This window comes from Cololabis saira, chromosome 7 (assembly GCF_033807715.1).
Source record: "Cololabis saira isolate AMF1-May2022 chromosome 7, fColSai1.1, whole genome shotgun sequence".
Lineage (NCBI taxonomy): Eukaryota > Metazoa > Chordata > Actinopteri > Beloniformes > Belonidae > Cololabis > Cololabis saira.
Genome location: NC_084593.1, coordinates 3,722,433 through 3,745,149, shown reverse-complemented (window position 1 = coordinate 3,745,149; position 22,717 = coordinate 3,722,433). Strand labels below are relative to the sequence as shown.

Here is a 22,717-nt window from a genome sequence, read left to right as displayed (position 1 = left end):
GTCCCTGACAGAGGGCTCAGCCAGACGTTCCCAACAGACCCTCACAATCCGTTTGGGTCTGCCCGGTCTGTCCAACCTCCTCCTCCGCCAGCGCATCCAACTCACCACCAGGTGGTGATCAGTTGACAGCTCAGCCCCTCTCTTCACCCGAGTGTCCAAGACATGCGGCCGAAGGTCAGATGAAACGACAACAAAGTCGATCATTGACCTCCGGCCTAGGGTGTCCTGGTGCCACGTGCACTGATGGACACCCTTATGCCTGAACATGGTGTTCGTGATGGACAAGCTGTGACTCGCACAGAAGTCCAACAACAAAACACCACTCGGGTTCAGATCGGGGAGGCCGTTCCTCCCAATCACGCCTCTCCAGGTATCACTGTCATTGCCCACGTGGGCGTTGAAGTCCCCCAGTAGAACAATGGAGTCCCCAGTTGGAGCACTATCAAGTACCCCTCCCAGGGACTCCAAGAAGGCCGGGTACCTCCCCTATATTTTTGAAAATACTCCTAGTGGGTTATAAGCATGGCCAAATACAACCTCTGCATTTTTTTCACAATACCATTATTTATTCACCAAAAATACCCCAGGCCAACACACGGCCAAAGTTCCGGGGGCCGTCCTCAGGACTGGGCAGACCGGCGAGACAGCTCGGGGGGTCGTCCACGAGGCCTAGGCTTGGGCCTCGGCGTGAGGCCTGGACAACTTGTCGTGGGGCCTGGAAGGCTTGGCGTGGGGCCTGGAAGGCTTGGCGTGGGGCCTGGAAGGCTTGGCGTGGGGCCTGGAAGGCTTGGCGTGGGGTTTGAAAGGCTTGGCAGGGAACCTTGACTTGGCGAGAACTCAGGATACGAGGAGCCGGCTGCGGGGGAACCCGGGTCCGTGGTGCTGGCTGCGGGGGGTCCGGGACCATCACCGGAGACATCGTCTCCATTGCTGCCTGTATTCAGCCTTACAGCTCTTGGGCCCACCTAGAGCCAGGCGTGTTCCCATGAAGGGTGAATCAGGTTCCTGCCAACAGGGCCTTGTTTTTTTGGCTTCCCGGAGGAAGAATTTCCACCAGTCCAGAGTCTCTCCTGCTGGGTCCATGCTGGTGGTTCCGTTCTGTCAGGGCTGGTGTGGAGAGGACCCAGATGCAGGAGAGCGAGGCAGGAGTTCGCAACAAAAAGGGTTTATTTTACAAACCAAAAACAAAAGCGCTGCTTAGCAGGATCAAAAACACACGGAAACAGGGATCAAAAACTGGAGCAAAAACAGGACACGTGGAGGAAAACACAGTACAGAACCACAAGGAGCAAGGGAATGACAAGACCAGATATACACAGGGGATAACGAGACACAGGTGCAGACAATCAGGGCAGATGGGACACAGGCGGGGCAAAACAGAAACACACTGTGGGAAATGTCAACCACTGACAAAAATGAGTCAAAAAGAATAGTAGGTACCCCCTGATTTCAAAGTATGTAGATCCAATTTTAGCAACACTCACTTCAAGTTGCCATAAACACCCCTGAAAACCTGAATTCAATTTAGCAGATATACAATGATGGATGACGTGAATATTAATTTGCGTTTTGCACCAAAAGATGACTGAAAATGCCAGCTGTTCACAATAAGATGGACACCAAATATAAGCATCCTGTATATTTCCTCTGGGGCCGTGACGCTCCCAGCTCTACGGAGGTCTTCAGTCACACTGGTGGAGTTTTTTTCCTGCCGCAGTGTCACCTCCGTGACTCATTACTGCAGTGACTCCACAGTAATTGCAAATGAAGTTCTGCGATTGCTCTTTATGATCTCTGGCACGCGACCAAACGGGCCGGCCCGAGCTGTCGCTGGATGTTTGAGCGTTCACCAACACAAGTGCTTATCACAAGAGGCAGCAGAAGCTACCGGAACCAAATTCAACACACAGCCAGTTATCACAATGACCCCTGAAAAAACCAAGGTCAACACGTCGAGTGCGACATCTTACAAGTGAGATTTTATGAAATAGAAGTAAAGCATTCACTTGAAAAGATACAATCTCTGATGTAAAATGGTTCTTCAAACTGCACTGAGATTGCTCTGTTTTCCCTTATAAGATATCATCTTGTGCACCGTTTGATTTATTTGTTTAATTTCATGGTTGATAGTGTTTTCTCCATATTTTAATTGATTATCTGAAACATTGCAGACTAAATTGCCGTCGAGATGACCAGAATGCTGCCCCGAGTGCGTGTCTGAGTGTGTGCGCGTGAATAAATGGCCGGTCTTGTCGTCGGTGCCAGTCTCTGATGAATGTGGTGTGTTCCTCTGCAAGCCTGTCCTCCATTGATAATGGTTGGGAACGGGTGATAAAGCACACAAAAGATGTACTCTGAGCCATCTTTTCCCATGTGCCCCGGAGATTTACAGAGATATTCTGTGGATGGAGGCGGGGACGGCTTCACGTCACATGTCACACACGTTCGCTGGCCTCTTCCTTTCTTGGATAATTCAGCATTTCTGTCCGACTATTTGGACAAGCTTATATATCATACACTCTGGGCAAATGTGGACACCTGTTAATAAATGAATTCAGGTGCTCCAGTCAGACCCATTGCCACAGACGTATAAAACGAAGCACTTACGGTGTGTGGACATCCGTGATATGAAATGAATCATTCTGAGGAGCTCGGTGACTCGAAGTGTGTTACTGTGTCAGGATGCCACCTTTGCAATAAAACAGTTTGGGAAATGTCCTCCCTGCTATATTTCCCACAGTCAACTGAAAGAGATATTAGGAAATGGAAGCATTTATGAACCAGATCATGATTGGGATAAAAGCTGAATGGTGCATGAGAATCACCAGCACTCTGATGATTGCATAGATGAAGACTTCCACTGGTATTAATGTCAGCACAAAACCTGCAGTGGGAGCTTGGAAGAGTGGATTTTCATGGCTGAGAAGCTGCATTCAAGCCTCGCAATCACCAAATTTGATGCCAAGCTTTGGCTGGAGTGGTGTCAAACTCAGCAACCCTGGACTGGGGAGTGACAAATCACGCTTCTCTGTTTGGCAGTCACATGGGCGAGTTTAGTGTACGGTACTTTAGTGGAGGAGGGAATAATCAGTTGGGTTTCTTTAGGGTTTGGCAAGGCCTGCCTACCTCCAGTGAAGGGAAGTCTTTGGGCCAATCCCAATACACCCCCTACTTTCTACCACTAGTCCTAAAAATGAAGCCACACATTTTAGGGCCCTTGTAATCTTCCCTAGGTCCAGTCCCAATACTCCCACTACTCCTACTTTTCAGCACCACCCCTAAATTTTGCTTGCTACTTCACTGTGTGGTTTACGTTCGCACGTTTGCACAAACGTCACACCATATTAGGAAGCCCAGAGCTAAAAGTTGTTTTAATTTCAGCTGTAGCGCTGTTAATATGCCACTTTATTAAGTTTTAATATTTTTTCAGGCGTAAAAGTAACCGTTAAGATCCCCAACCTGGGCTCAGTTTATCCAAATAACGCCTGTTAAGAAATTTGATCCAATGTTTTTGGGGGGGTATCTAGAGCCGCCGGCTCGGGAGCTGATTTATGGTTCCGCATTAAATCGGCGCAGAACCTACGGCGTAGGGTACGGCACTCGTCGCCGCGTAACCTACGCCGTAGGCTCTGCGTTGGTGTTACGCAGAACCTTTTTTCTGACGAGGTCTAAAAAGACTTCGCAACAACGGGCAAGCCAGTGATTATGTACATTCACTGAGTGAATATTATGAAAGTAAAATATATATTTCTCGCTAGAAATGTAATCAAAACGCATTTTTATGCAGAAACTAAATAAAAATATTGATTTTATTCACTAAAAAATAAGAAATGTCCGCCATCTTTTTTCATTTGATTCAATCCGCAAATGGCGACGAAAAGCATTCTGGGAAATTTCTCTAGCCCTCCGTCAGCTAGTCAGCATCTGAAAACCCTCGCTGTGAAGGGCTGGATTCATACACACTAGCCCTCGTTATGTCCACTAGCCCTCGTTATGTCCACTAGCCCTCGTTATTTCCACTAGCCCTCGTTATGTCCACTAGCCCTCGTTATGTCCACTAGCCCTCGTTATGTCCACTAGCCCTCGTTATGTCCACTAACCCTCGTTATGTCCACTAGCCCTCGTTATGTCCACTAGCCCTCGTTATGTCCACTAGCCCTCGTTATGTCCACTAGCCCTCGTTATGTCCACTAGCCCTCGTTATGTCCACTAGCCCTCGTTATGTCCGCTAGCCCTCGTTATGTCCACTAGCCCTCGTTATGTCCACTAGCCCTCGTTATGTCCACTAGCCCTCGTTATGTCCACTAGCCCTACATGCAAAGAGGAATTGGGACACCACTACCCTCACAGGAACGCGCAAAATTTAGGGGAGGGCTGAAAAGTAGGACTGGGGGGGGATTGGAACAGGGCCTTTATGCTTCAGAGACATTTTGGACAATGCCGTTGCTTCTAACGTTGGGACAACCGGTTGGGGAAGGCCCTTCCCAATTTCAGCCTGACTGCCTCCTACGACACAATGCAAGGGCTATAAATTCGTAGTGTGATGAGTTTGTTCAGGAAGAATTCGACCGGCCTGCAAAGAGCACAGATCCCAACCCCATCTAGTATTGTTTTGCACCAACTGGAAGGGAGATGGCGAGCATGGCCTTCTCGTCCAACATCAGCGCCTGACCCCATAAATGCTCTACAGAAAAAATGGGCACAAATTTCCACAGAAAAACTCCAGAATCTGGTTGAAATACTTCCAGAAAGAATGGATGCTGTAACAGCTGGAAAAAGGAAGCCCAATTTCAACCCTGGTCTAATTCTTAGACCAGGTTGATAAACTTCCTCTATGGTAAACTTATTGTATGGTAAATTTCTATCGTCTTTTACTTGATTGATTGAGATTTCATGAAATGGTTGAATTCAAATGGGGCTTGGGACATACATATCTATATAAATGAATGGATGTTGATGCATTCAATTGTACAAGGTAGGACAGAGTGTAAAAACTATAAATATTTGGCCATACAAAGATAAAGTTTGTTCTTACTTAAACACTGAACTACATTTTAGAGGTCAGTTCTCTTATTTCTGATCTTCAAACATACGCAAATGGCGACGGACATGAATGGTTGATTTTGCTTTGAGGGAGTTTTTCATGCAGAGAGACTTAAGTGACTCTCTTGTCCACAAAAGATGAAAAAGAGTCTTTTTCTTTCTTTCTTTTTAATTCACCAAAGACACAGAAGACTTTTAGACCCTTCAATTTTCAATAATCTTTCACTCGTCAGCCATGTCAGCCTCAGCAACAGCAAGGCATAATTCAGCACCTAACAGGGCTTTCTCTCCAAAGACGCCAAAAACAGGACCAGTAAATGGTCAGGACGTGCGCAGGCAACTCAGTGTGAAAGGTGACTCATAGCTGCTTTTACAAAAAGGTCTTGAAAACCTTGTGTAGGAGGTACAAACAGCTGCAGATCTTTTGAAACTTGAAGAAGTTTGCAAAAAAAAAAAAACAGACACTTTACAAACACCCACACAATGATCGGTTCCTTTACTGCTGCAAACATGTCAAATTTAAAAGTTTAAAGCTGCACATCACCCATACTTTTTTGCAAAGTAGACTTGTTCCTGAAATGGTATATTAATGCATTTCTACACCAGCAAAGTAGACAGAAAAAGAGAAACCCTGAGAGGAAACTAAGAGCAGTTTTTGATTCATTTTTCTTCCCACTTCGGCGTGTTTTAATTAGACCAGGCGCTCCTGTTCGTTAAGGTTTCCTCTGTGGTTTCTCCGCTGGGTTTGGAGAGCACCTTGTTGCTCAGCTCGGGGCGGGCCGGTGAAGATGGTCTGGAGGCCGGTACGAGCCCCGGGGGTCCAGGCAGGTGAAGATGTCTGGAGCAGCGGTCGGCAACCCAAAATGTTTTAGAGCCATATTGGACCAAAAACACAAAAAACAAATATGTCTGGAGCCGCAAAAAATGAAAAGTCTTGTATCAGCCTTAGAATGAAGACAACACATGCTACATGTTTCTATATTAGTTAGAACTGGGGGAAGATTTTTTTTTTTTCATTATGCACTTCAAGAAAAAATTTGAAATGTGAGAAAAAAGTCGAAATGTCGAGATTTATGTTGAAGTACAATCTCGAGAAATAGGTCGAAATGTCGAGAAAAATGTCGAAATGTCAAGAAAAAAGTTGAAATGTTGAGGAAAAAGTCAAAATTTTGAGAAAAAAGTCGAAATGTCAAGATTAAAAAGGAAAGGAAAAAGGAAGAAAAAAGAGAAAAAAAGGGAAAAAAAGAAAAAAGGAAAAAAGAAAAAAAAGAGAAAAAAGGAAAAAAGAAAAAAAAGAGAAAAAAAGGAAAAAAGAGAAAAAAAAGGAAAAAAAGGAAAACTAAGAAAAAATAAGAAAAAAGGAAAAAAAAAGGTCAAACATTTTTGAGAAAGCTCCAGGAGCCACTAGGGGCGGCGCTAAAGAGCCGCATGCGGCTCTAGAGCTGCGTTTTGATGACCGCTGGTCTGGAGGCCGGTACGAGCCCCAGGGGGCCCCGGGGGGCCCCGGGGGTCCAGGCAGGTGACGATGGTCTCAGGCAGGTCCTGCCGCTCTGCAGTCGTGGACCTGCTGGACCGGTGGCAGATGGGAGAGCGGGAACACGGAGTCCTCGCGCTGATCCCGCTGTGTCCTCTCTGTTACGCTATCACATGTTTTTCTGTCCGGTCTCCTGTTATCGCTCTTGATCTTACAGCCGCCATCCCTTTTCATTTCATCTCTCTCCATTATCTCTCTGGTCTAAATCTGTTTCCTCCTCCTGCTCCACTCTCATTCTTCTTTATCGCTTGAATTCCTCCTCTGTATCTTCTTCTTATCTTTTGCCTGGTGTGATTTTCTCAATTCATCATTTAGTCACGTTCTCAAAATCTGCACTTTTTTTTTGTATTTTCACTTTTTCATTGTTTTCATAATTTTGTGGACCATCTTTGGCTCCTTTATGTGTTAAGTGTATCATTTTTTGACCTGGAAATAATCTCAGTCATGCTTTTCTTTCTTATGATATTATTTTCTAGACATAGCTGCCCCACAAGGGACCGTTCTCATGCGCTTTCAGCATGAAACATGCAACCGTAACTCTCACACACACACACTGCCAATGCTCTGGGAGCTTAAATACACCTGCAGGACATGCACTTGATGTTTCTTTAATGGCACGCAGGGACAGAGATAGAAAGGCGCACACACGCCATACATGCAGAGATAAGTAGAGGGAACGAGAAGCTGCACATTTTGCTCTCATTCTGCGGAGGCTTATCAGCACACACACATTTACACCACTCGTGCTCACATTTTCACATGCTAGTCTTTATGTAACCACTCACAGACGGAGTCACCTCCTGACCCAGGCATCTACTACTTCCTAAACATCTCTCTGATCCATTTTTGATAAACATTTTTTTTATTTTACTAATCCTCATTTTGTAATTAGCCTCAGATGGCCTAATAAATTCTTTCAAAGCTGTGATGAATTACCTCCCATGACTAGTTCCACATAACACCGACCCCAGTTTTGACCAACTGACTTTTCTTTTGATGTATATTTCAATAAAACAATGTACTGTCAATGTGTAATGGGTGTGGACAAGACGTGAAACATGGTAGTTATATGTTATCAGCTGAAGCGCTGGTGTATTACTGTAACTTAGATAAATTAATGCAGAAAACCAGAACATTTCAAGAGGTTCTGTTAGGTTTAAATCAACATCACATAAGTTCGTAACGAGGAAAGACACAGAAACTGCTTGGAATGGTTTTAACGCACTTCTGCAGAAGGGGGGAGCAGAGCAACAGGGGCTCTCTGTGAGAGCCCCCGACAGCAAATGCTTCCCAAAGTATTCTCCTCCTAGAAAATGCTTTTATTGAGAAACTTGACAGGAACTGACCGTATATGGACAGTTAACAGTGAACAGTAGACAATGGGTGGAAGTGATAACGTGTGATTCAATCATGACACTACAGTGGAGTGATTGAGCCGAACAGTCCAAAACCTGAGTAGATCAGGAAGTGGCTGTTGTAACATCTGTTGACAAAGCATGTGACAGCCTCATAAGGACCAAAACAAGTTTAGAGGTTAATTAACCTCACAATTCCCTCCTGTTGTCCTTATGGCACTTCAACTAATATCTGTCCATTAGGCTTAGGATAGTAGCATTAAACATTTGAGAAATAGCAAGGGGAGCTTATAACACACTTAATGCAAGCTTGTTAACGAGTAATTATGTCAAGGGAGAGGCTAAAACCCAGGCTATATGGTGCAAAATTCCTCTCCGACAATCCTAGTGAGCGATCATTCATGGCCAAGACACATACAAGCTTAAAACATTTCACAGTAAACAGAATGAAAAAGTTCACACTCAGTTGGACTTCGTTGGAGTTGTCGGTAATAGACTTCAGAATACTGGACTAAGGACGTTTGGATGGTTCTTTGGACAATTGCACGGAGACACGGAATGATACAGGTAATGAAAACACAGAACAGTACAAGGACAGTAATAATCGGAATCATAATTTTAGTCATTATGTCAGTCCAGGGGCCGGAAGTCAGCCAGGACCAAAAAGTGGTGCCTGCTGAGGGTATGTCTTCTGACACGACCTTGGATAACTGACGTTATTCGGCTATAGCTTTGGTAACATTACCTTCAGCACCAGTTTCATCAGGGATGAACATACAGCAGTGTTCCTAAATTACGACAACAATGTAAGTAAAGAGTTTGAGGAACAATTCCTAATATGTCAGCATGACTCATTAGTGGAAAAGTTTCTTCCATCTCTCGGGGCTCCTCTCCAGTCTGTTCCACCAGGAACCAGATTGTGGTCAGGAGGGCCACAATGGCCATGATGATGAGTGGGACTCTCATGATGGCAGTGCAAGGGGGCACTGACCCGTGGCTGGTGAGTAGGCGTCAGATGAGTTCTTCAGCGGACACAGGTTTTGATACCGTCCAACTTCCGGCCTACTCAGGGTCTGGAAAGTTTTCTACAAGCTTGCACTGGGACTGGTGAACCCACGTAGATCGTTCAGCAATCTTTACTGCTGTCGGGGTCGTGATCTGGACAACAAAGGGGCCGTCCCAACGGGTGATGACCATGTTTTTCGTCTCACCACTCGAATCAGGATCTGGTCACCTGGTTCCAGCAATTCCTGCTTAGGAGAGAGAGGAGAAAGCGGCAGCTTACAAGAACTTTGAACATCTTTTCAGCAAACAATTTACTCATCCACATCGAGAGTGGATCTGCCTCTTTGGCTTTCTCTTGCCATGGTTCCCTTTCCCATAGAGGGAGCTGGAACGGGCGGCAATGCACTACCTCAAGGGGTGTGAGGCCTGATGGGTCGCTGAAGTCGGAACAGCTGTCGACGAAACCTGAGTAGATCAGGAAGTGGCTGTTGTAACATCTGTTGACAAAGCATGTGACAGCCTCATAAGGACAAAAACAAGTTTAGAGGTTAATTAACCTCACAGTTCACAATGTTTCTTATGGCACTATGTGAGCTTAATGTCTAAATGAATCAGATCAATCATGTCATCGGTCTGTAAATCTACATTGAAACATATATTTTCATTTTTCCTCTCCTCCTTTAAGGAAACTCTTCCATCTGTAAAACACCAGGACTGTGGTACGGTTTTATAATTAAGTTCTTTAAACCATGTTTTCTGTCCCTTTTTTCCTTAACTATATCAGAGTCTCTTAGCGCCTCCTCTTGAGCTTTCTCGATGCACAGACACTACACAGATCCTAGACAGATCCCAGACTCCACAGCAGGCAGCTTTTGATGACACCGGAGCTTTTGGGAACGACAACAGACTTCGTCGCAGCAACTTTGTCACAATCAGAGGAGCTAATTAGCCTTTGAGCTTGGAGATCAGTCACACTGAGGTTTGAGAGAGGCAACCTGATAAGCAGCAACACGGGAATGACATGGGGATCAGTAATCAGGAGGTTACATAGATAGAAGGCTTAGCCGAAGGTTTTATACTGACAAAATGCTTAAATGTGTATAAAGGTGACATGGCTTTCTCATTGGAAAACTTTTTTTTGGGGGGGTAACGTGATGGTGATCATAACTCAGTACACCTTTCCCATCATTTCTAAGTTATACACAGTACTGGAATTGAGGGGGGATGAGGGGGGATGGCATCCCCCCCCGAAATAAAAACGGTCCAAATCATCCCCCCCTGAAATAAAAACGGTCCAAATCATCCCCCCCTGAAATAAAAACGGTCCAAATCATCCCCCCCTGAAATAAAAACGGTCCAAATCACCCCCCCCCCCTGAAACAAAAACGGTCCAAATCATCCCCCCTGAAATAAAAACGGTCCAAATTATCCCCCCCTGAAATAAAAACGGTCCAAATCATCCCCCCCTGAAATAAAAACGGTCCAAATCATCCCCCCCTGAAATAAAAACGGTCCAAATCATCCCCCCCGAAATAAAAACGGTCCAAATCATCCCCCCCTGAAACAAAAACGGTCCAAATCATCCCCCCTGAAATAAAAACGGTCCAAATCATCCCCCCTGAAATAAAAACGGTCCAAATCATCCCCCCCTGAAATAAAAACGGTCCAAATCATCCCCCCCTGAAATAATCCCATCCCTTATGTCATTTCATCAATGAATGTGGTTTTACTGCTATTTCAACATTTAGAGTCATCACCAGAAAAATAACTCCAGAAAAATAACTTATTTGATCATTTTCACCTGTTTCAGGTAAATTTTCACTTGAAATAAGTAGAAAAATCTGCCAGTGGGACAAGATTTATCTTCTTATTACAAGCAAAAAAATCTTGTTCCACTGGCAGATTTTTCTACTTATTTCAAGTGAAAATCTACTTGAAACAGGTGAAAATTGTTGTTTTTTCCAGTGATTTTCCAGAGTACTGATGATACCCACCATGAAATCTAATGTTTTATACCAGCACATATTAAATATTGAGTGTCTGATATTGCTCACAGGGAAAGCAACGCAGGGGGATTTAAGTTTAAAAACATACGAGCTCAAACAGCAGAGTGTTCATTTGTATGCACAGATGAGACAAGTTTCAATTTCAAAAGTTGAAAACATATTTTATCCCTGAGGCGATGAAGGATCCTCTCTCCCTCAGCAAATATTCCTCAGGAAAGATTTCTAACTCACACAAGATTCGGGAACCTTTCCTTAAGCCATACCAGCAATAAAGTCGGAGAAAGTTTACGGTCCCAATCAGCAGTTTCGACTTTATCTCCGGGGCGAAGCACAGCGACGCAGAAGATTTAAGGCTTCTTAGGAGCGACACTGCGAGATGCTGAAGTCTTTGTGAATGCATAGAAACAAGTTATTAATAATAAAGGCCCAGAGTTCCCTGGTGTCTGCATGCGAGGACTGTGATTGCCCCGAGAATAATGAGATCACAGACACAGAAGAGAGACGGAGACGGCGTCTCATTCTTCGACGGCCACTGACACATCTCTAGGAATACAATGGATTTCAATTTATCACATAATTTGCTCCTGTCAGTTGATAACACGCCTGGAGTGAGTGGATTTGAGGACGAACCGAGGGAACGGCCCTTGATTGATGTCATTATTAACACGGTTTAGTCATTATGAAGAAAACCTTGTTTAGAAGTTGCTCGGTACTTGTTCAAGTCAAGATGATTTGTTTCCTTTTTTTTTCCAAAAGTGGTGTTTATAATTAATAGTTCTAAATGATATACAATTAGACCAAACAGTTGTTGGAGATGAGCAGCTGATTGATTCGTATCACGACCAGACTAAACGCAGAGCTCTTTGGAAACTTGGGTGGTCGGGTTTTTGATGGTTTTGTTTTGTTTTATGCAGAGCTGGTAGAGGAGCCAAAAATTGTACTCAAGTAAAAGTACTGTTACTTCAGAATAATGTGACTCAAGTAGAAGTAAAAAGTCCAAATAATTACTTGAGTAAAAGTAAAAAAGTACCTGGTGAAAAACTACTCAAGTACTGAGTAACTGTTGAGTAACGTCTGATTTATTTTTTTAACACAACCATTCAAACAGACAAAAGTACAAAATAATCATCTTCAGGCAAATTAAATCAATAAAATAATAAAATAAATATTTATAAAAAATAAATTATAGCTTAAATTAAAATAAGCTTAAAGTAAATTCAAGTACTTTAATAAATAATAAAAAATAAAATAACAGAATAAAAAAATAAATGAAGCACAAGTAGCACAAAATGTCAAGCCTTTGTACTTTTCTTTTTTAACCAGGCAGAACTAGAACAAACATGAACTCATAGAAACTCTGTGTGTGTTTGAGTCTGTGTAAATGTGACAAAACATGCAAAAATTAACATTTTTACCAAAGAATCACCCAGTGATGTCATGAGAGAGACGCGTACGCGGATAAAAGTGATAAAAGAAAAGTAACAGCTCAACGTAGCCTAATGTAGCGGAGGAAGAGGAACAGTTTCTTCTTCACAAATCTACTCAAGTAAAAGTAAAAAGTATAGTGATTCAAAACTACTCCTAAAAGTACAACATTTCCCAAAACTTACTCAAGTAAATGTAATGGAGTAAATGTAACTCGTTACTACCACCTCTGGTTTTATGCGTTCATTCTTAAATATTTCATGTCACTGACTACGTTTACATGCATCAATAATCCTTTTAAAACCGGAATATTAGCAATAACCCGGTTTTGCACGGCCATGTAAACACCAATAACCCCTTTGAATAACCCGAATTTGCTCATATTCCCGTTTTTAAAAACCCCAATATGAGCCCTGGGTTACTCCTTTTAAAACCTGAATATTGGGTCATGTAAACACCAAACAGAATATCCCCATCAAACGGAACAGGAATTTGTTTTCTGCACATGTTCTGTTCACAAGGAATCCTGGTCTTTTGAGTCCAGGAAGTTCTTATAAACACGGAGAAACCAAGACCAGGAGGAGACTAATCACTTCATAAATGTAATGAAGGATATGAACATTTCTGCATTTGTAGACGGTAGAAAGTACCGGGATAGAAGATTTACAAGAAGCTGAGAGAGAAGTTGCTGAAGCAGCATTTGTTTTGAATTTGGATACAGGAAGAAGAAGCAGAAATGACGGTAATTGCATCATCACGTTCTCCGTGCGTCGCTGGTTTGATCCAGATATCCTGAATGATTAATTACCATGGAAACGGAATATTCCCAATGTTTCAGTAACCGGAATATTAGCAATAACCTGAGTTTTGACTGCATGTAAACGTTATCACTATCGCCTCATGCATGTCCGGATGGAATCAGAGTCTTATAGGTTCATTAAATTGACCAGTCAGGCAGCGAAGACTTCAAGTGCTTTTTTAATCACCAACATCTAATCCATCCCCTTTTATTAGGCATAATACTATAAGGGTTGATGGATAATTTAAACCCATTCCAGAGTCTACAGGTAGGTGAGGCTGGATGGAGCTGTGTTAGCGACAGACATCTATGAACTGAGGACTGATTCAAATAAACCATGTCGACGGGTGAAACTGAGCATAAAATACAGCCTGAAACAAACTCCCAGGACTCGCCGCATGTTTCTGCAAACACTGTTATACGAGTTACAGCTATAATGAACTGGACTGAATTGGAATTAAATGAATTATAATGGGATTGGACTGTATTTAAAAGAGACTTCTGTTGCACTTCTGTCTCTCTTTAAGTGCAGAAAGAAGACGCTTGTTGTAAATTGGCACGATATAAGAAAGCTAAATTAAACAGAAGTAAATTAATTTATTTATGTGAATCGTTGCAATGATTCTTTGTAGTTCTTGACAACCATACGTGGAGAAAAACAAGCGTCAAGACTTTATTTTCATAATGCAGACTGCATGTCAGATATTTAAAACGTGAAAAGGAGATCAAGGTCTCAGTCAATTTGTTTCCATCATTATCTCCTTGAGTCTCGTAGTTTTCTTAGTTACTATGATTTCTACTATAGTTTCATCATCGTTGATGTGTGACATATTTCTGTAAAGTGCCACGTTGTGGTCGTAAAAAAACAATTGGAAGAGAAGTTAAAGGTAAGTTTGGGCTTTTTTTTGTCCAAAAATAATCAAGTTTTCCGTCAAATATGATTGAAATTTACATTCATGATTGAATAAACTTCTTCGTGGCGCTTTAAGATAAGAAAGATGATGAAAATATAGATTTAAAAAACGCAAATAATAAATGACTTTTTCTGTTCAGAGTTGTGTGGATCAAAGATCAGCGTAGAATTATCCAACTTCCACAACTTTGCCTCGTTATACATTTCCTGTAATACCTGTTTCAAAAAATGCTAAACCCACAAAGGAAAGGGGGAGGAGCCGAGCGTAGAGGCCGATTCCTAAACTTCTCCTCATCCTGCACGGCTTTTCTCCAGTTTCCTCTCACAGTCCAACAACGTTTCCTATAGCTGGATTGGTGATTGTTTACTAGATGAACTGCAGATCTCACGCAGCGACAACCACTATAGTTATTATTTATTTATTTTTTTAATTTATTAACATACAGTGCAAACGATGACAAAAGACAGCATCAGTATGCGTGTGTGTGTGTGTGTGTGTGTGTGTGTGCCGTGTTTGAGTGTAAATAAGATGATGAAAATAGGTACATAAATATTGATTCGAGAGTGAACAAATAAATAATTATCATATAGAGTGGTGTAGCATGATATCATATAAATATAGCATAATAAATATAGTAATATCCTAATATAACATAATTTGTATACAATATTATAACATATAACCAAATTATATCACCATACTATTATATATAACAATATAATACTATAGTTTAACATCCCAAGAGATTTCATAACTTAATATAATAATATGAAACAATATATCATGATAATGCCAGAAATAATGATTAGAGTTAGAATTGGTCATTTATGTTTTGCAATGAGGGGTGAGGTCAGACCGGGGCGTCAGGGAAGTTATGTTAGTTATGTAATAATTGCTGGGATGATTAACACATTCTGAACAGTTCGTTCGTATTCATTACAATATTACACAATATTACAATATTACTGACTCTGGAGAATCTCAATCCTGCTGCACATTGTAAGACAGTAGAAAGGTTTCTGTACAGGCTTACTGCTGACGGTTCAAAGGATCTGTGGAGGCGCTGCTTTGTGGGCGAACGAACTCGCTGAAAGAGCCTCTCATGATCTACCGTCTTCCTCTGATTCCTGTTGCTACGCCAGAACAGAGATGCTTTTCAACGCAAATATATGTTAAATAAATCTTTAAAAACAGTCGGAGACGATGTCTCAGAGACTGAACTAATCTTTTTACTGTTTTAATCAGACCTGGGAAATTCTCAAATGGGTGAAAATAATAAAATAACAAATAGATGTAAACTCATCCCCAGGGTTTTCCTAATTTTTCCTCCTCTTTCCCTCTTTTTTCCTCTTTTTTTCCTCTTTTTTCCCTCCTTTTTTCCCTCGTTTTCCCCTCTTTTTTCCCTCTTTTTTTCCCTCCTTTTTCCCTCTTTTTTTCCTATTTTTTCCCTCCTTTTTCCTATTTTTTCCTCTTTTTTTCCTCTTTTTTCCCTCCTTTTCCCCTCCTTTTCCCCTCTTTTTTCCCTCCTTTTTTCCCTATTTTTTCCTCTTTTTTCCCTCTTTTTCCCTCTTTTTTTCCTCTTTTTTCCCTCCTTTTCCCCTCCTTTTCCCCTCTTTTTTCCCTCCTTTTTTCCCTATTTTTTCCTCTTTTTTTCCTCTTTTTTCCCTCCTTTTTTCTTTTTTCCTCTTTTTTCCCTCTTTTTTCCCTCCTTTTTTCCCTCGTTTTCCCCTCTTTTTTCCCTCTTTTTTCCCTCCTTTTTCCCTCTTTTTTTCCTATTTTTTCCCTCCTTTTTCCTATTTTTTCCTCTTTTTTCCCTCTTTTTCCCTCTTTTTTTCCTCTTTTTTTCCTCTTTTTTCCCTCCTTTTTCCCTCTTTTTTTTCCTCTTTTTTTCCTCTTTTTTCCCTCTTTTTCCCTCTTTTTTTCCTCTTTTTTCCCTCCTTTTCCCCTCTTTTTTCCCTCCTTTTTTCCCTCCTTTTTTCTTTTTTCCTCTTTTTTCCCTCTTTTTTCCCTCCTTTTTTCCTCTTTTTCCCTCTTTCTTTCTTCTTTTTCCCTCTTTTTTCCCCTCTTCTTTTTCCTCTTGTCTTCCTCCTTTTTTCCTCTTGTTATGTCAGTAAATGATGCAGTAGGAGATGAAAGACTTACTTTGAAAAAAGGGTAAATTAATTAGCAGTCCCCCTGCTAAGGGCCGGGGCTTGTCCTGGTACATCAACAACAGAAAGCCCTGACTTGCAGCAAGAAACCTCAAGGTCACAACTGCCTCATCAATTTCCCTGCAAAAAACAGATGGCTGTGTCTTTGCTTTCCCCTCCGGAGAGCCTGCAGGGCTCGGCGCGGCTGCAGAGCTCGGACCAGCGAGGAGACAAAGGCCCCGATAAAGACGGACTCGTGCTGGACCGAGGGCAGCAGGGCAGAGCCAGGTCCGTGTGAGATCTGCCCGCTGCGCTCCGTGAGGTCCCGCTCTCATTAAAACCAGGTTCTTCCCTGCAAGTCGGGGAGTCCAGGGCTTGGACTTTTGTCAGACCGCTCTCAGAGCACTGGCTCGTTTCCAGCCATTGAGCTGGACAGAAAAGCCTCATGAGCGAGAACACACAGGCCGTGCCCGGTGCAAAGCTCAGCGTGCAAAAGCTCGGCCCGTGCAGCTGAACCTGCAGGACGACACGAACACCGATCTGGGAAAGTTTGTCAATGTTCTTTTTGCTTGCAGTATGTTAGCTTCAATCTTAGTGAAACAAAAGGTATTTATTGTGCCGTGCCCAGTACTCTAGTTGTAAAAAAGAATCAGGGGGGATGGTGGATTTTATCATATGGGGACAGATAATTTGTGCTGATTACAAATAATATAATATATTACAAATAATAGCAGTGACCAAAACAGCTGCAGAAATACTGCAGGAATGACATAGCAGCAGTTAAATGCAGCCTTCTGTAAGCTTTAAATATCCACTGGGCTTACATCAAATACATCAAAACACAACAATAAAAAACACTTTTCTGAACTTATCAATATGACTCTGTCCTTCACAGGATAAGTAACATGGATCACTGCAAAAACTCACAATCTTAACAAGAATATTTGTCTTATTTCTAGTTAAAATGTCTCATTTTAGTAAAAATAAATGTCATTACACTTAAAACAAGACTCATCACTGGAAAAAACAACAATTTTCACCTGTTTCAAGTAGATTTTCACTTGAAATAAGTAGAAAAATCTTTTTTTGCTTGTAATAAGAAGATAAATCTTGTCCCACTGGCAGATTTTCCTACTTATTTTCAGGGAAAATGTACTTGAAACAGGTGAAAATTGTCAAATAAGTTATTTTTCTGGTGTTATTTTTCTGGTGATGACTCTAAATGTTGAAATAGCAGTAAAACCACATTCATTGATGAAATGACATAAGGGATGGAAAGGAGGGATGGCAGTTTTACAGGGGGGATGATTTGGACCGTTTTTATTTCAGGGGGGATGATTTGGACCGTTTTTATTTCAGGGGGGATGCCATTCCCCCTCATCCCCCCTCAACTCCAGTACTGGCCGTGCCATTAAAGTAACATGAGCGTCTGGATGAAGGTTCTGAGTTGTGAACTTTTGAAGAAGTGTTTGGAGAATTCAAAAAGGAAATAAAGCAGCATATGGCTTTGTCTGGGTTTTGACAGCTCTGACAGTTTTTACATCTTGTGCACACGAGCAAACTTTAGTTTAAACATTCAGAGTTTATATAACACCGGCGGATGGTGCTGCACGGTTCTTTACGTCCTCACTCGCTGCATCTACATCCAGCCCAACTGGGGAGGAATTTCAGACTCACCCAGCGTGAACATGCATCTTAGGGGTATTGTGATAAGACTCGTCTGCCATGTGGCGACTCGTGAAGCGTGTCAGCCGACGCCTGCGGTGCAGGACGGCGCTCAACGCAGAAGTCACAATAAGTACAGAGAGGGATGTCACTGCCGGTTAGTGTCTGGGAACCTGTTAATAAAGCAAACCTCACTGATGAATTACTTCCATGAAATTGATTTTTCGGCATTTTGAAATGTGATTTTACTAAAACTTCATCAGGAAAAAGTTTAACATTTACATTTTAGATTTTTATCGATTATGTGAAATGATATTCAAGTGTTAGATTTATGAAATCTTTGGGACTTCATCAAGTGAATTGATGAAGAATACAGTTATATTATATACTTATAACACAAATGGTACCAAAATACAGTCCTTTGTTCTGTGGGATGTCTGACATGAACATTCCTCCTGGTTTCCTTTCACAGCTTCTCTATGAGGTTAAGATTATCGCTGATGACAAGTGGTCCGGTCCTGGAGGCAGCGAAGCAAAGCCCAATCATGATGCTCCCTCCACCACACCTCACTGACTACGTTTACATGCAGTCAATATTCAGGTTATTGCTAATATTCCGGTTACTGAAACATTCAGAATATTCCGTTTACATGGTAATTAATCATTCAGGATATCTGGATCAAACCAGCGACGCACGGAGAACGTGATGACGCAATTCCCGTCATTTCTGCTTCTTTTTCCTGTATCCAAATTCAAAAATGCTGCTTGGTGCAACTTTTCTCTCACCTTCTTGTAAATCTTCTATCCCGGTACTTTCTACCGTCTACAAATGCAGAAATGTTCATATCCTTCATTACATTTATGAAGTGATTAGTCTCCTCCTGGTCTTGGTTTCTCCGTGTTTAGAAGAACTTCCTGGACTCAAAAGACCAGGATTCCTTGTGAACAGAGCATGTGCAGAAAACTAATTCCTGTTCCGTTTGATGGGGATATTCCGTTTGGTGTTTACATGACCCAATATTCAGGTTTTAAAAGGAGTAACCCAGGGGTCATATTGGGGTTTTTAAAAACCAGAATATGAGCAAATTCTGGTTATTCAAAGGGGTTATTGGTGTTTACATGGCCGTGCAAAACCGGGTTATTGCCAATATTCAGGTTTTAAAAGGGTTATTGATGCTGGAAACGCAGTCAGTGCTAGGACGATGTGTTGTTTGGCGACCTGTGCCCCTTTTGCACTTTTGTTTCCTCGGTTGATTAAAGACTTTCCCAGTTGTATTGCTCTCTGGGAGGGAACAGAGATGTTTCTTTTCAGGTTCTTCGTTACCTCTTTGAAGCATCTGCTTTGTGTTTCATTGTCCTGACTGGATTTTAGGCTTTTAGGAAAGGTAGCCCGAGTCCCGAACTGTGTCCGTTCCTACACTGAAAAAAATAAATCTAAGCGCATGTAAATATAACATATTTAAATCAGTGATATTAACAATTAAAAATGAAGTTTGTTGCTTTACATGAATAAATCTAGTTTTGAACTTAATCTGCATTTGTTCAAAAAACAAGACATTGTGTATTTTCTCCTTAACCAGCAGTATTTATGTTCATTTACACACAAACAACAAGCAATGATCTTGTTGTATTTACTTTTCCTTTATCAATTGTAATCTATTGGGCAGATTGACCAACGTTTAGATGAAACATCTTTTATTTGTTTAAGTAGAAACCACAGTAAAGAATATCTTGCTTGATCTACTTTATAATTAAAGGCAACTTTTTCACATGAGTTTTTTATGTAGATCAAGAAAGACTAGTCTTTGTATAAACTACTTAATTTTTAGTATGTACAAAATTCATTTGCAAGTAAAGTCAACTTAATTTTGATAAATAAAGTAAACTTAACACAATTAAGTTGACTGTACTTGCAAAATGTATTATTTACATACAGAAAATTAAGTCGTTTATACAAAGACTAGTCTTTCTTGATCTACATAATAATCTCATGCAAAAAGTTGCCTACATTTTTTTAAGTAGATCAAGCACAATATTTGTACCAGTGTAGGGAACACATCTGACCATAGACTGACGGATTCCCCTCGATGTTTGACATTATTTTACTACGACTATTCAACTACTTGATCATATGTTTCCAGAGGTCTCATTTTTGCCAACATGGTCCACAGCAAATCAGCAAATGCTTCTTGTTATGTAAAGCAACTCTACAATGTTTGAGAGCCTCTTATCAATTAAAGTAGCTCTTCAGCAATACTCCAACCTCATTTTCATTATTTCTAGCTACCAAAGCCAGTTACTTTTGATTGAAGTAATTAGTCTGAGTTCACTTACTTACAGTAGTCCACCAATTCAGTAAATGTTTTGTGTATGTGTTCAGTAAAGTCGTGACAAATTAGAAACGTTATGAGTTACCAGCATCGGGACTTTATGTCTGTCTGAAATTGTGATTTTTAAGAGGATCTTATCACATTTAAAGACAAATCCATGCAGTGAAATCCAAATGGTTCACTTACTCATCTTTTGTTTAGTTTGAAACAAACAGAGAACAAAGAGAAGGGATGATATCGGGAGCGGATTGAACCACTTTGTCCGGTGCTTACAGTCCTTTTTCAACGGCTCTCAAATCCTTTTGTTCTCAGGTCCTAACCCGTGGTCCAAGTGGACGCTTTGCATTAGGATGGAAATCCGTGCTGTGACGGCAAAGGCCAAAGCGGGGAATCACAAAGGCAATCAAGAGAATTGCTAATAATTAATTGCAGTGGCTTTTATCTTTTATCTGTGGTTCATGGTGCCGACCTCCTGTTCTCTTGATTGTTGTGCACTTTTGTCTTTGGTTCGGTCGAGTGGAAATCCTGCAGCTCTCTGACCGCTAATAGCAGATTGAAATGCAAAGCAATATCTATTGAATTATCTGAATCTTAGATGTGCCACTGCACACATCAAATGCCGAGCAATAGCAATAACCAAGAGCCATTACGTGTGATTACTTGTGAATTGCAGGTGTCGTCATGCAATGAAGGATTTTGTTTGTCATCTGTTACACTCAGGGGTAAGGTATGGCTGCTGCCACACCTTGGCTTCAGGGGAAAAGGTAAATATCTTGAAATATGATGTCCCAGCGTCCCTGACGACGGTGGTCGCTAGATCAATCTCCTTTTTATCGTGCTTTGCAGTGTTACTAACTTACAAAAATGAAAAGGATTCAGGCAAACCCACAATTTCTTTTCAAAAAAGAAGGCAAGTGATGGGTCCAATGTTGCCCCGGCAGCGGAGGGAGAAGGACCAGGTAGGGAAAGCGGGAGAGGATGTTAGTCACTCCATGTCCACGGGATATTGTTGAGCTGACATAGTTCAATTCAATTTTATTTATATAGCGTTGAATACAACAAAGGTTGTCTCTAGACGCTTTCCAGAGACCCAGAACATGAACATAAACCCCCGAGCAATTATTACATAAACAATGGCAGGTAAAAACTCCCATAGTGGGAGAAAAACCTTAAGCCAAACAGTGGCAAGAAAAACTCCCCTTTAGGAGGAAGAAACCTGGACCAGGACCTGGATCATAAGGGGGGGACCCTCCTGCCGAAGGCCAGACTGGGGGAGTCAGGGACGGAGCAGCACAGCAGGCAGGTGGAAGCAGGAACGGGATGACATGGGGTGGGGACCGCAGGCCAGCATGCAGCTCCCGAAGCTCCGGCCCAATCATCAAGTCCCAGGTTGGGGTGCAGGGTCGGGGAAAGGTTGAGAAGGGGCAGGGCCAGGGAGAGGAGTCTTGACGGACAAATCTCTCCCCCGCCTGACCGGGCCGTTACCCTGCCCCTCTCACTTCCACCCTGCAGGATCCGGTGTTGTGCATTCAGAGATGTGAATGAAGTGAACAGAATGAGTTAAATTGCGTTTGTCAGATACGCTTTTTCTGCTCTTTAACTGTGCCGCTTGCTGTCCATGGTGCCGAAAACGGATGCGTAAAGGCGCAGTGACTGAATTGATCAACAGGTTGTTAGAGTGTAGTGTTCATAGTTACATTACCAGGATGTGATTGAGGCTGCATTTGAAAAAGTTCAAATTTTCTTGACCACACAGATAAGCTACATAGACTTCTGTGATGAGTATTTGCTGGGCATGTTGATTGATACTGTAGTTCAGTTCTGTGACTCTTAACCTTGCCACACCTTAGCTTTGACTGAATTGACGCCACTGGTTACACTGTCTCTCTTTCTCTCCACCAACAGGGGCCACCAAAGACATGGGCAAGATGCTCGGTGGAGAGGGGGAGGAGAAGGATCCTGACGCTGCGAAAAAAGAGGAGGAGAGGCAAGAAGCGCTGAGGCAACAGGAAGAAGAAAGGAAGGCCAAATATGCAAAAATGGAGGCAGAGAGAGAGGGCATCCGACAGGGCATCAGGGACAAGGTAGGAAAAAAAATATCCTTTGTGTTCTTGAACTTCATAAAATAGTGGATGTTTGTCTCTTACCGGTGAACATTTAAAAATATGTCTCTAATCAATTGAGCCACTTCAGCCTCTGCACAATCTCTTCGGATTTATCTTCTCAGCTACGCACGCTTTCACCGAGGAAATATTCTGTAGAACTGCAGTCTTATACAAATAAATACAACTATTCTGCATTGACTTAAATTGACGTACATGCACGGAAATCGGTACACACCTGTATCGTGTCGCAACTTAAAGAAAAGTCTCTTGGAGCCATGGCCGAAACCGAACAGGAAGTCGGCCATTTTGAATTAATCGTGTAATTTTGACACAATTTATGCCATTTCTTCGGCCGCTTCTTCGCCCGAACCGTAACGTGCACCCAGGTGTGTTATACATCAAAATGT

At 42.0% G+C, this 22,717-nt stretch overlaps 1 protein-coding gene across 3 annotated transcripts in view; it reads left to right on the top strand.

The window, feature by feature from the left end:
* LOC133446730 (complexin-1-like) overlaps positions 1 to 22,717 on the top strand; it is a 110,202-nt gene that overhangs the window by 71,831 nt on the left and 15,654 nt on the right. For all 3 annotated transcript variants that reach the window (XM_061724745.1, XM_061724747.1, XM_061724746.1), the window contains exon 3: positions 22,111 to 22,289. In XM_061724745.1, the coding sequence (XP_061580729.1) occupies positions 22,111 to 22,289 (179 nt within the window). The remainder of the gene's footprint in view (positions 1 to 22,110; positions 22,290 to 22,717) is intronic.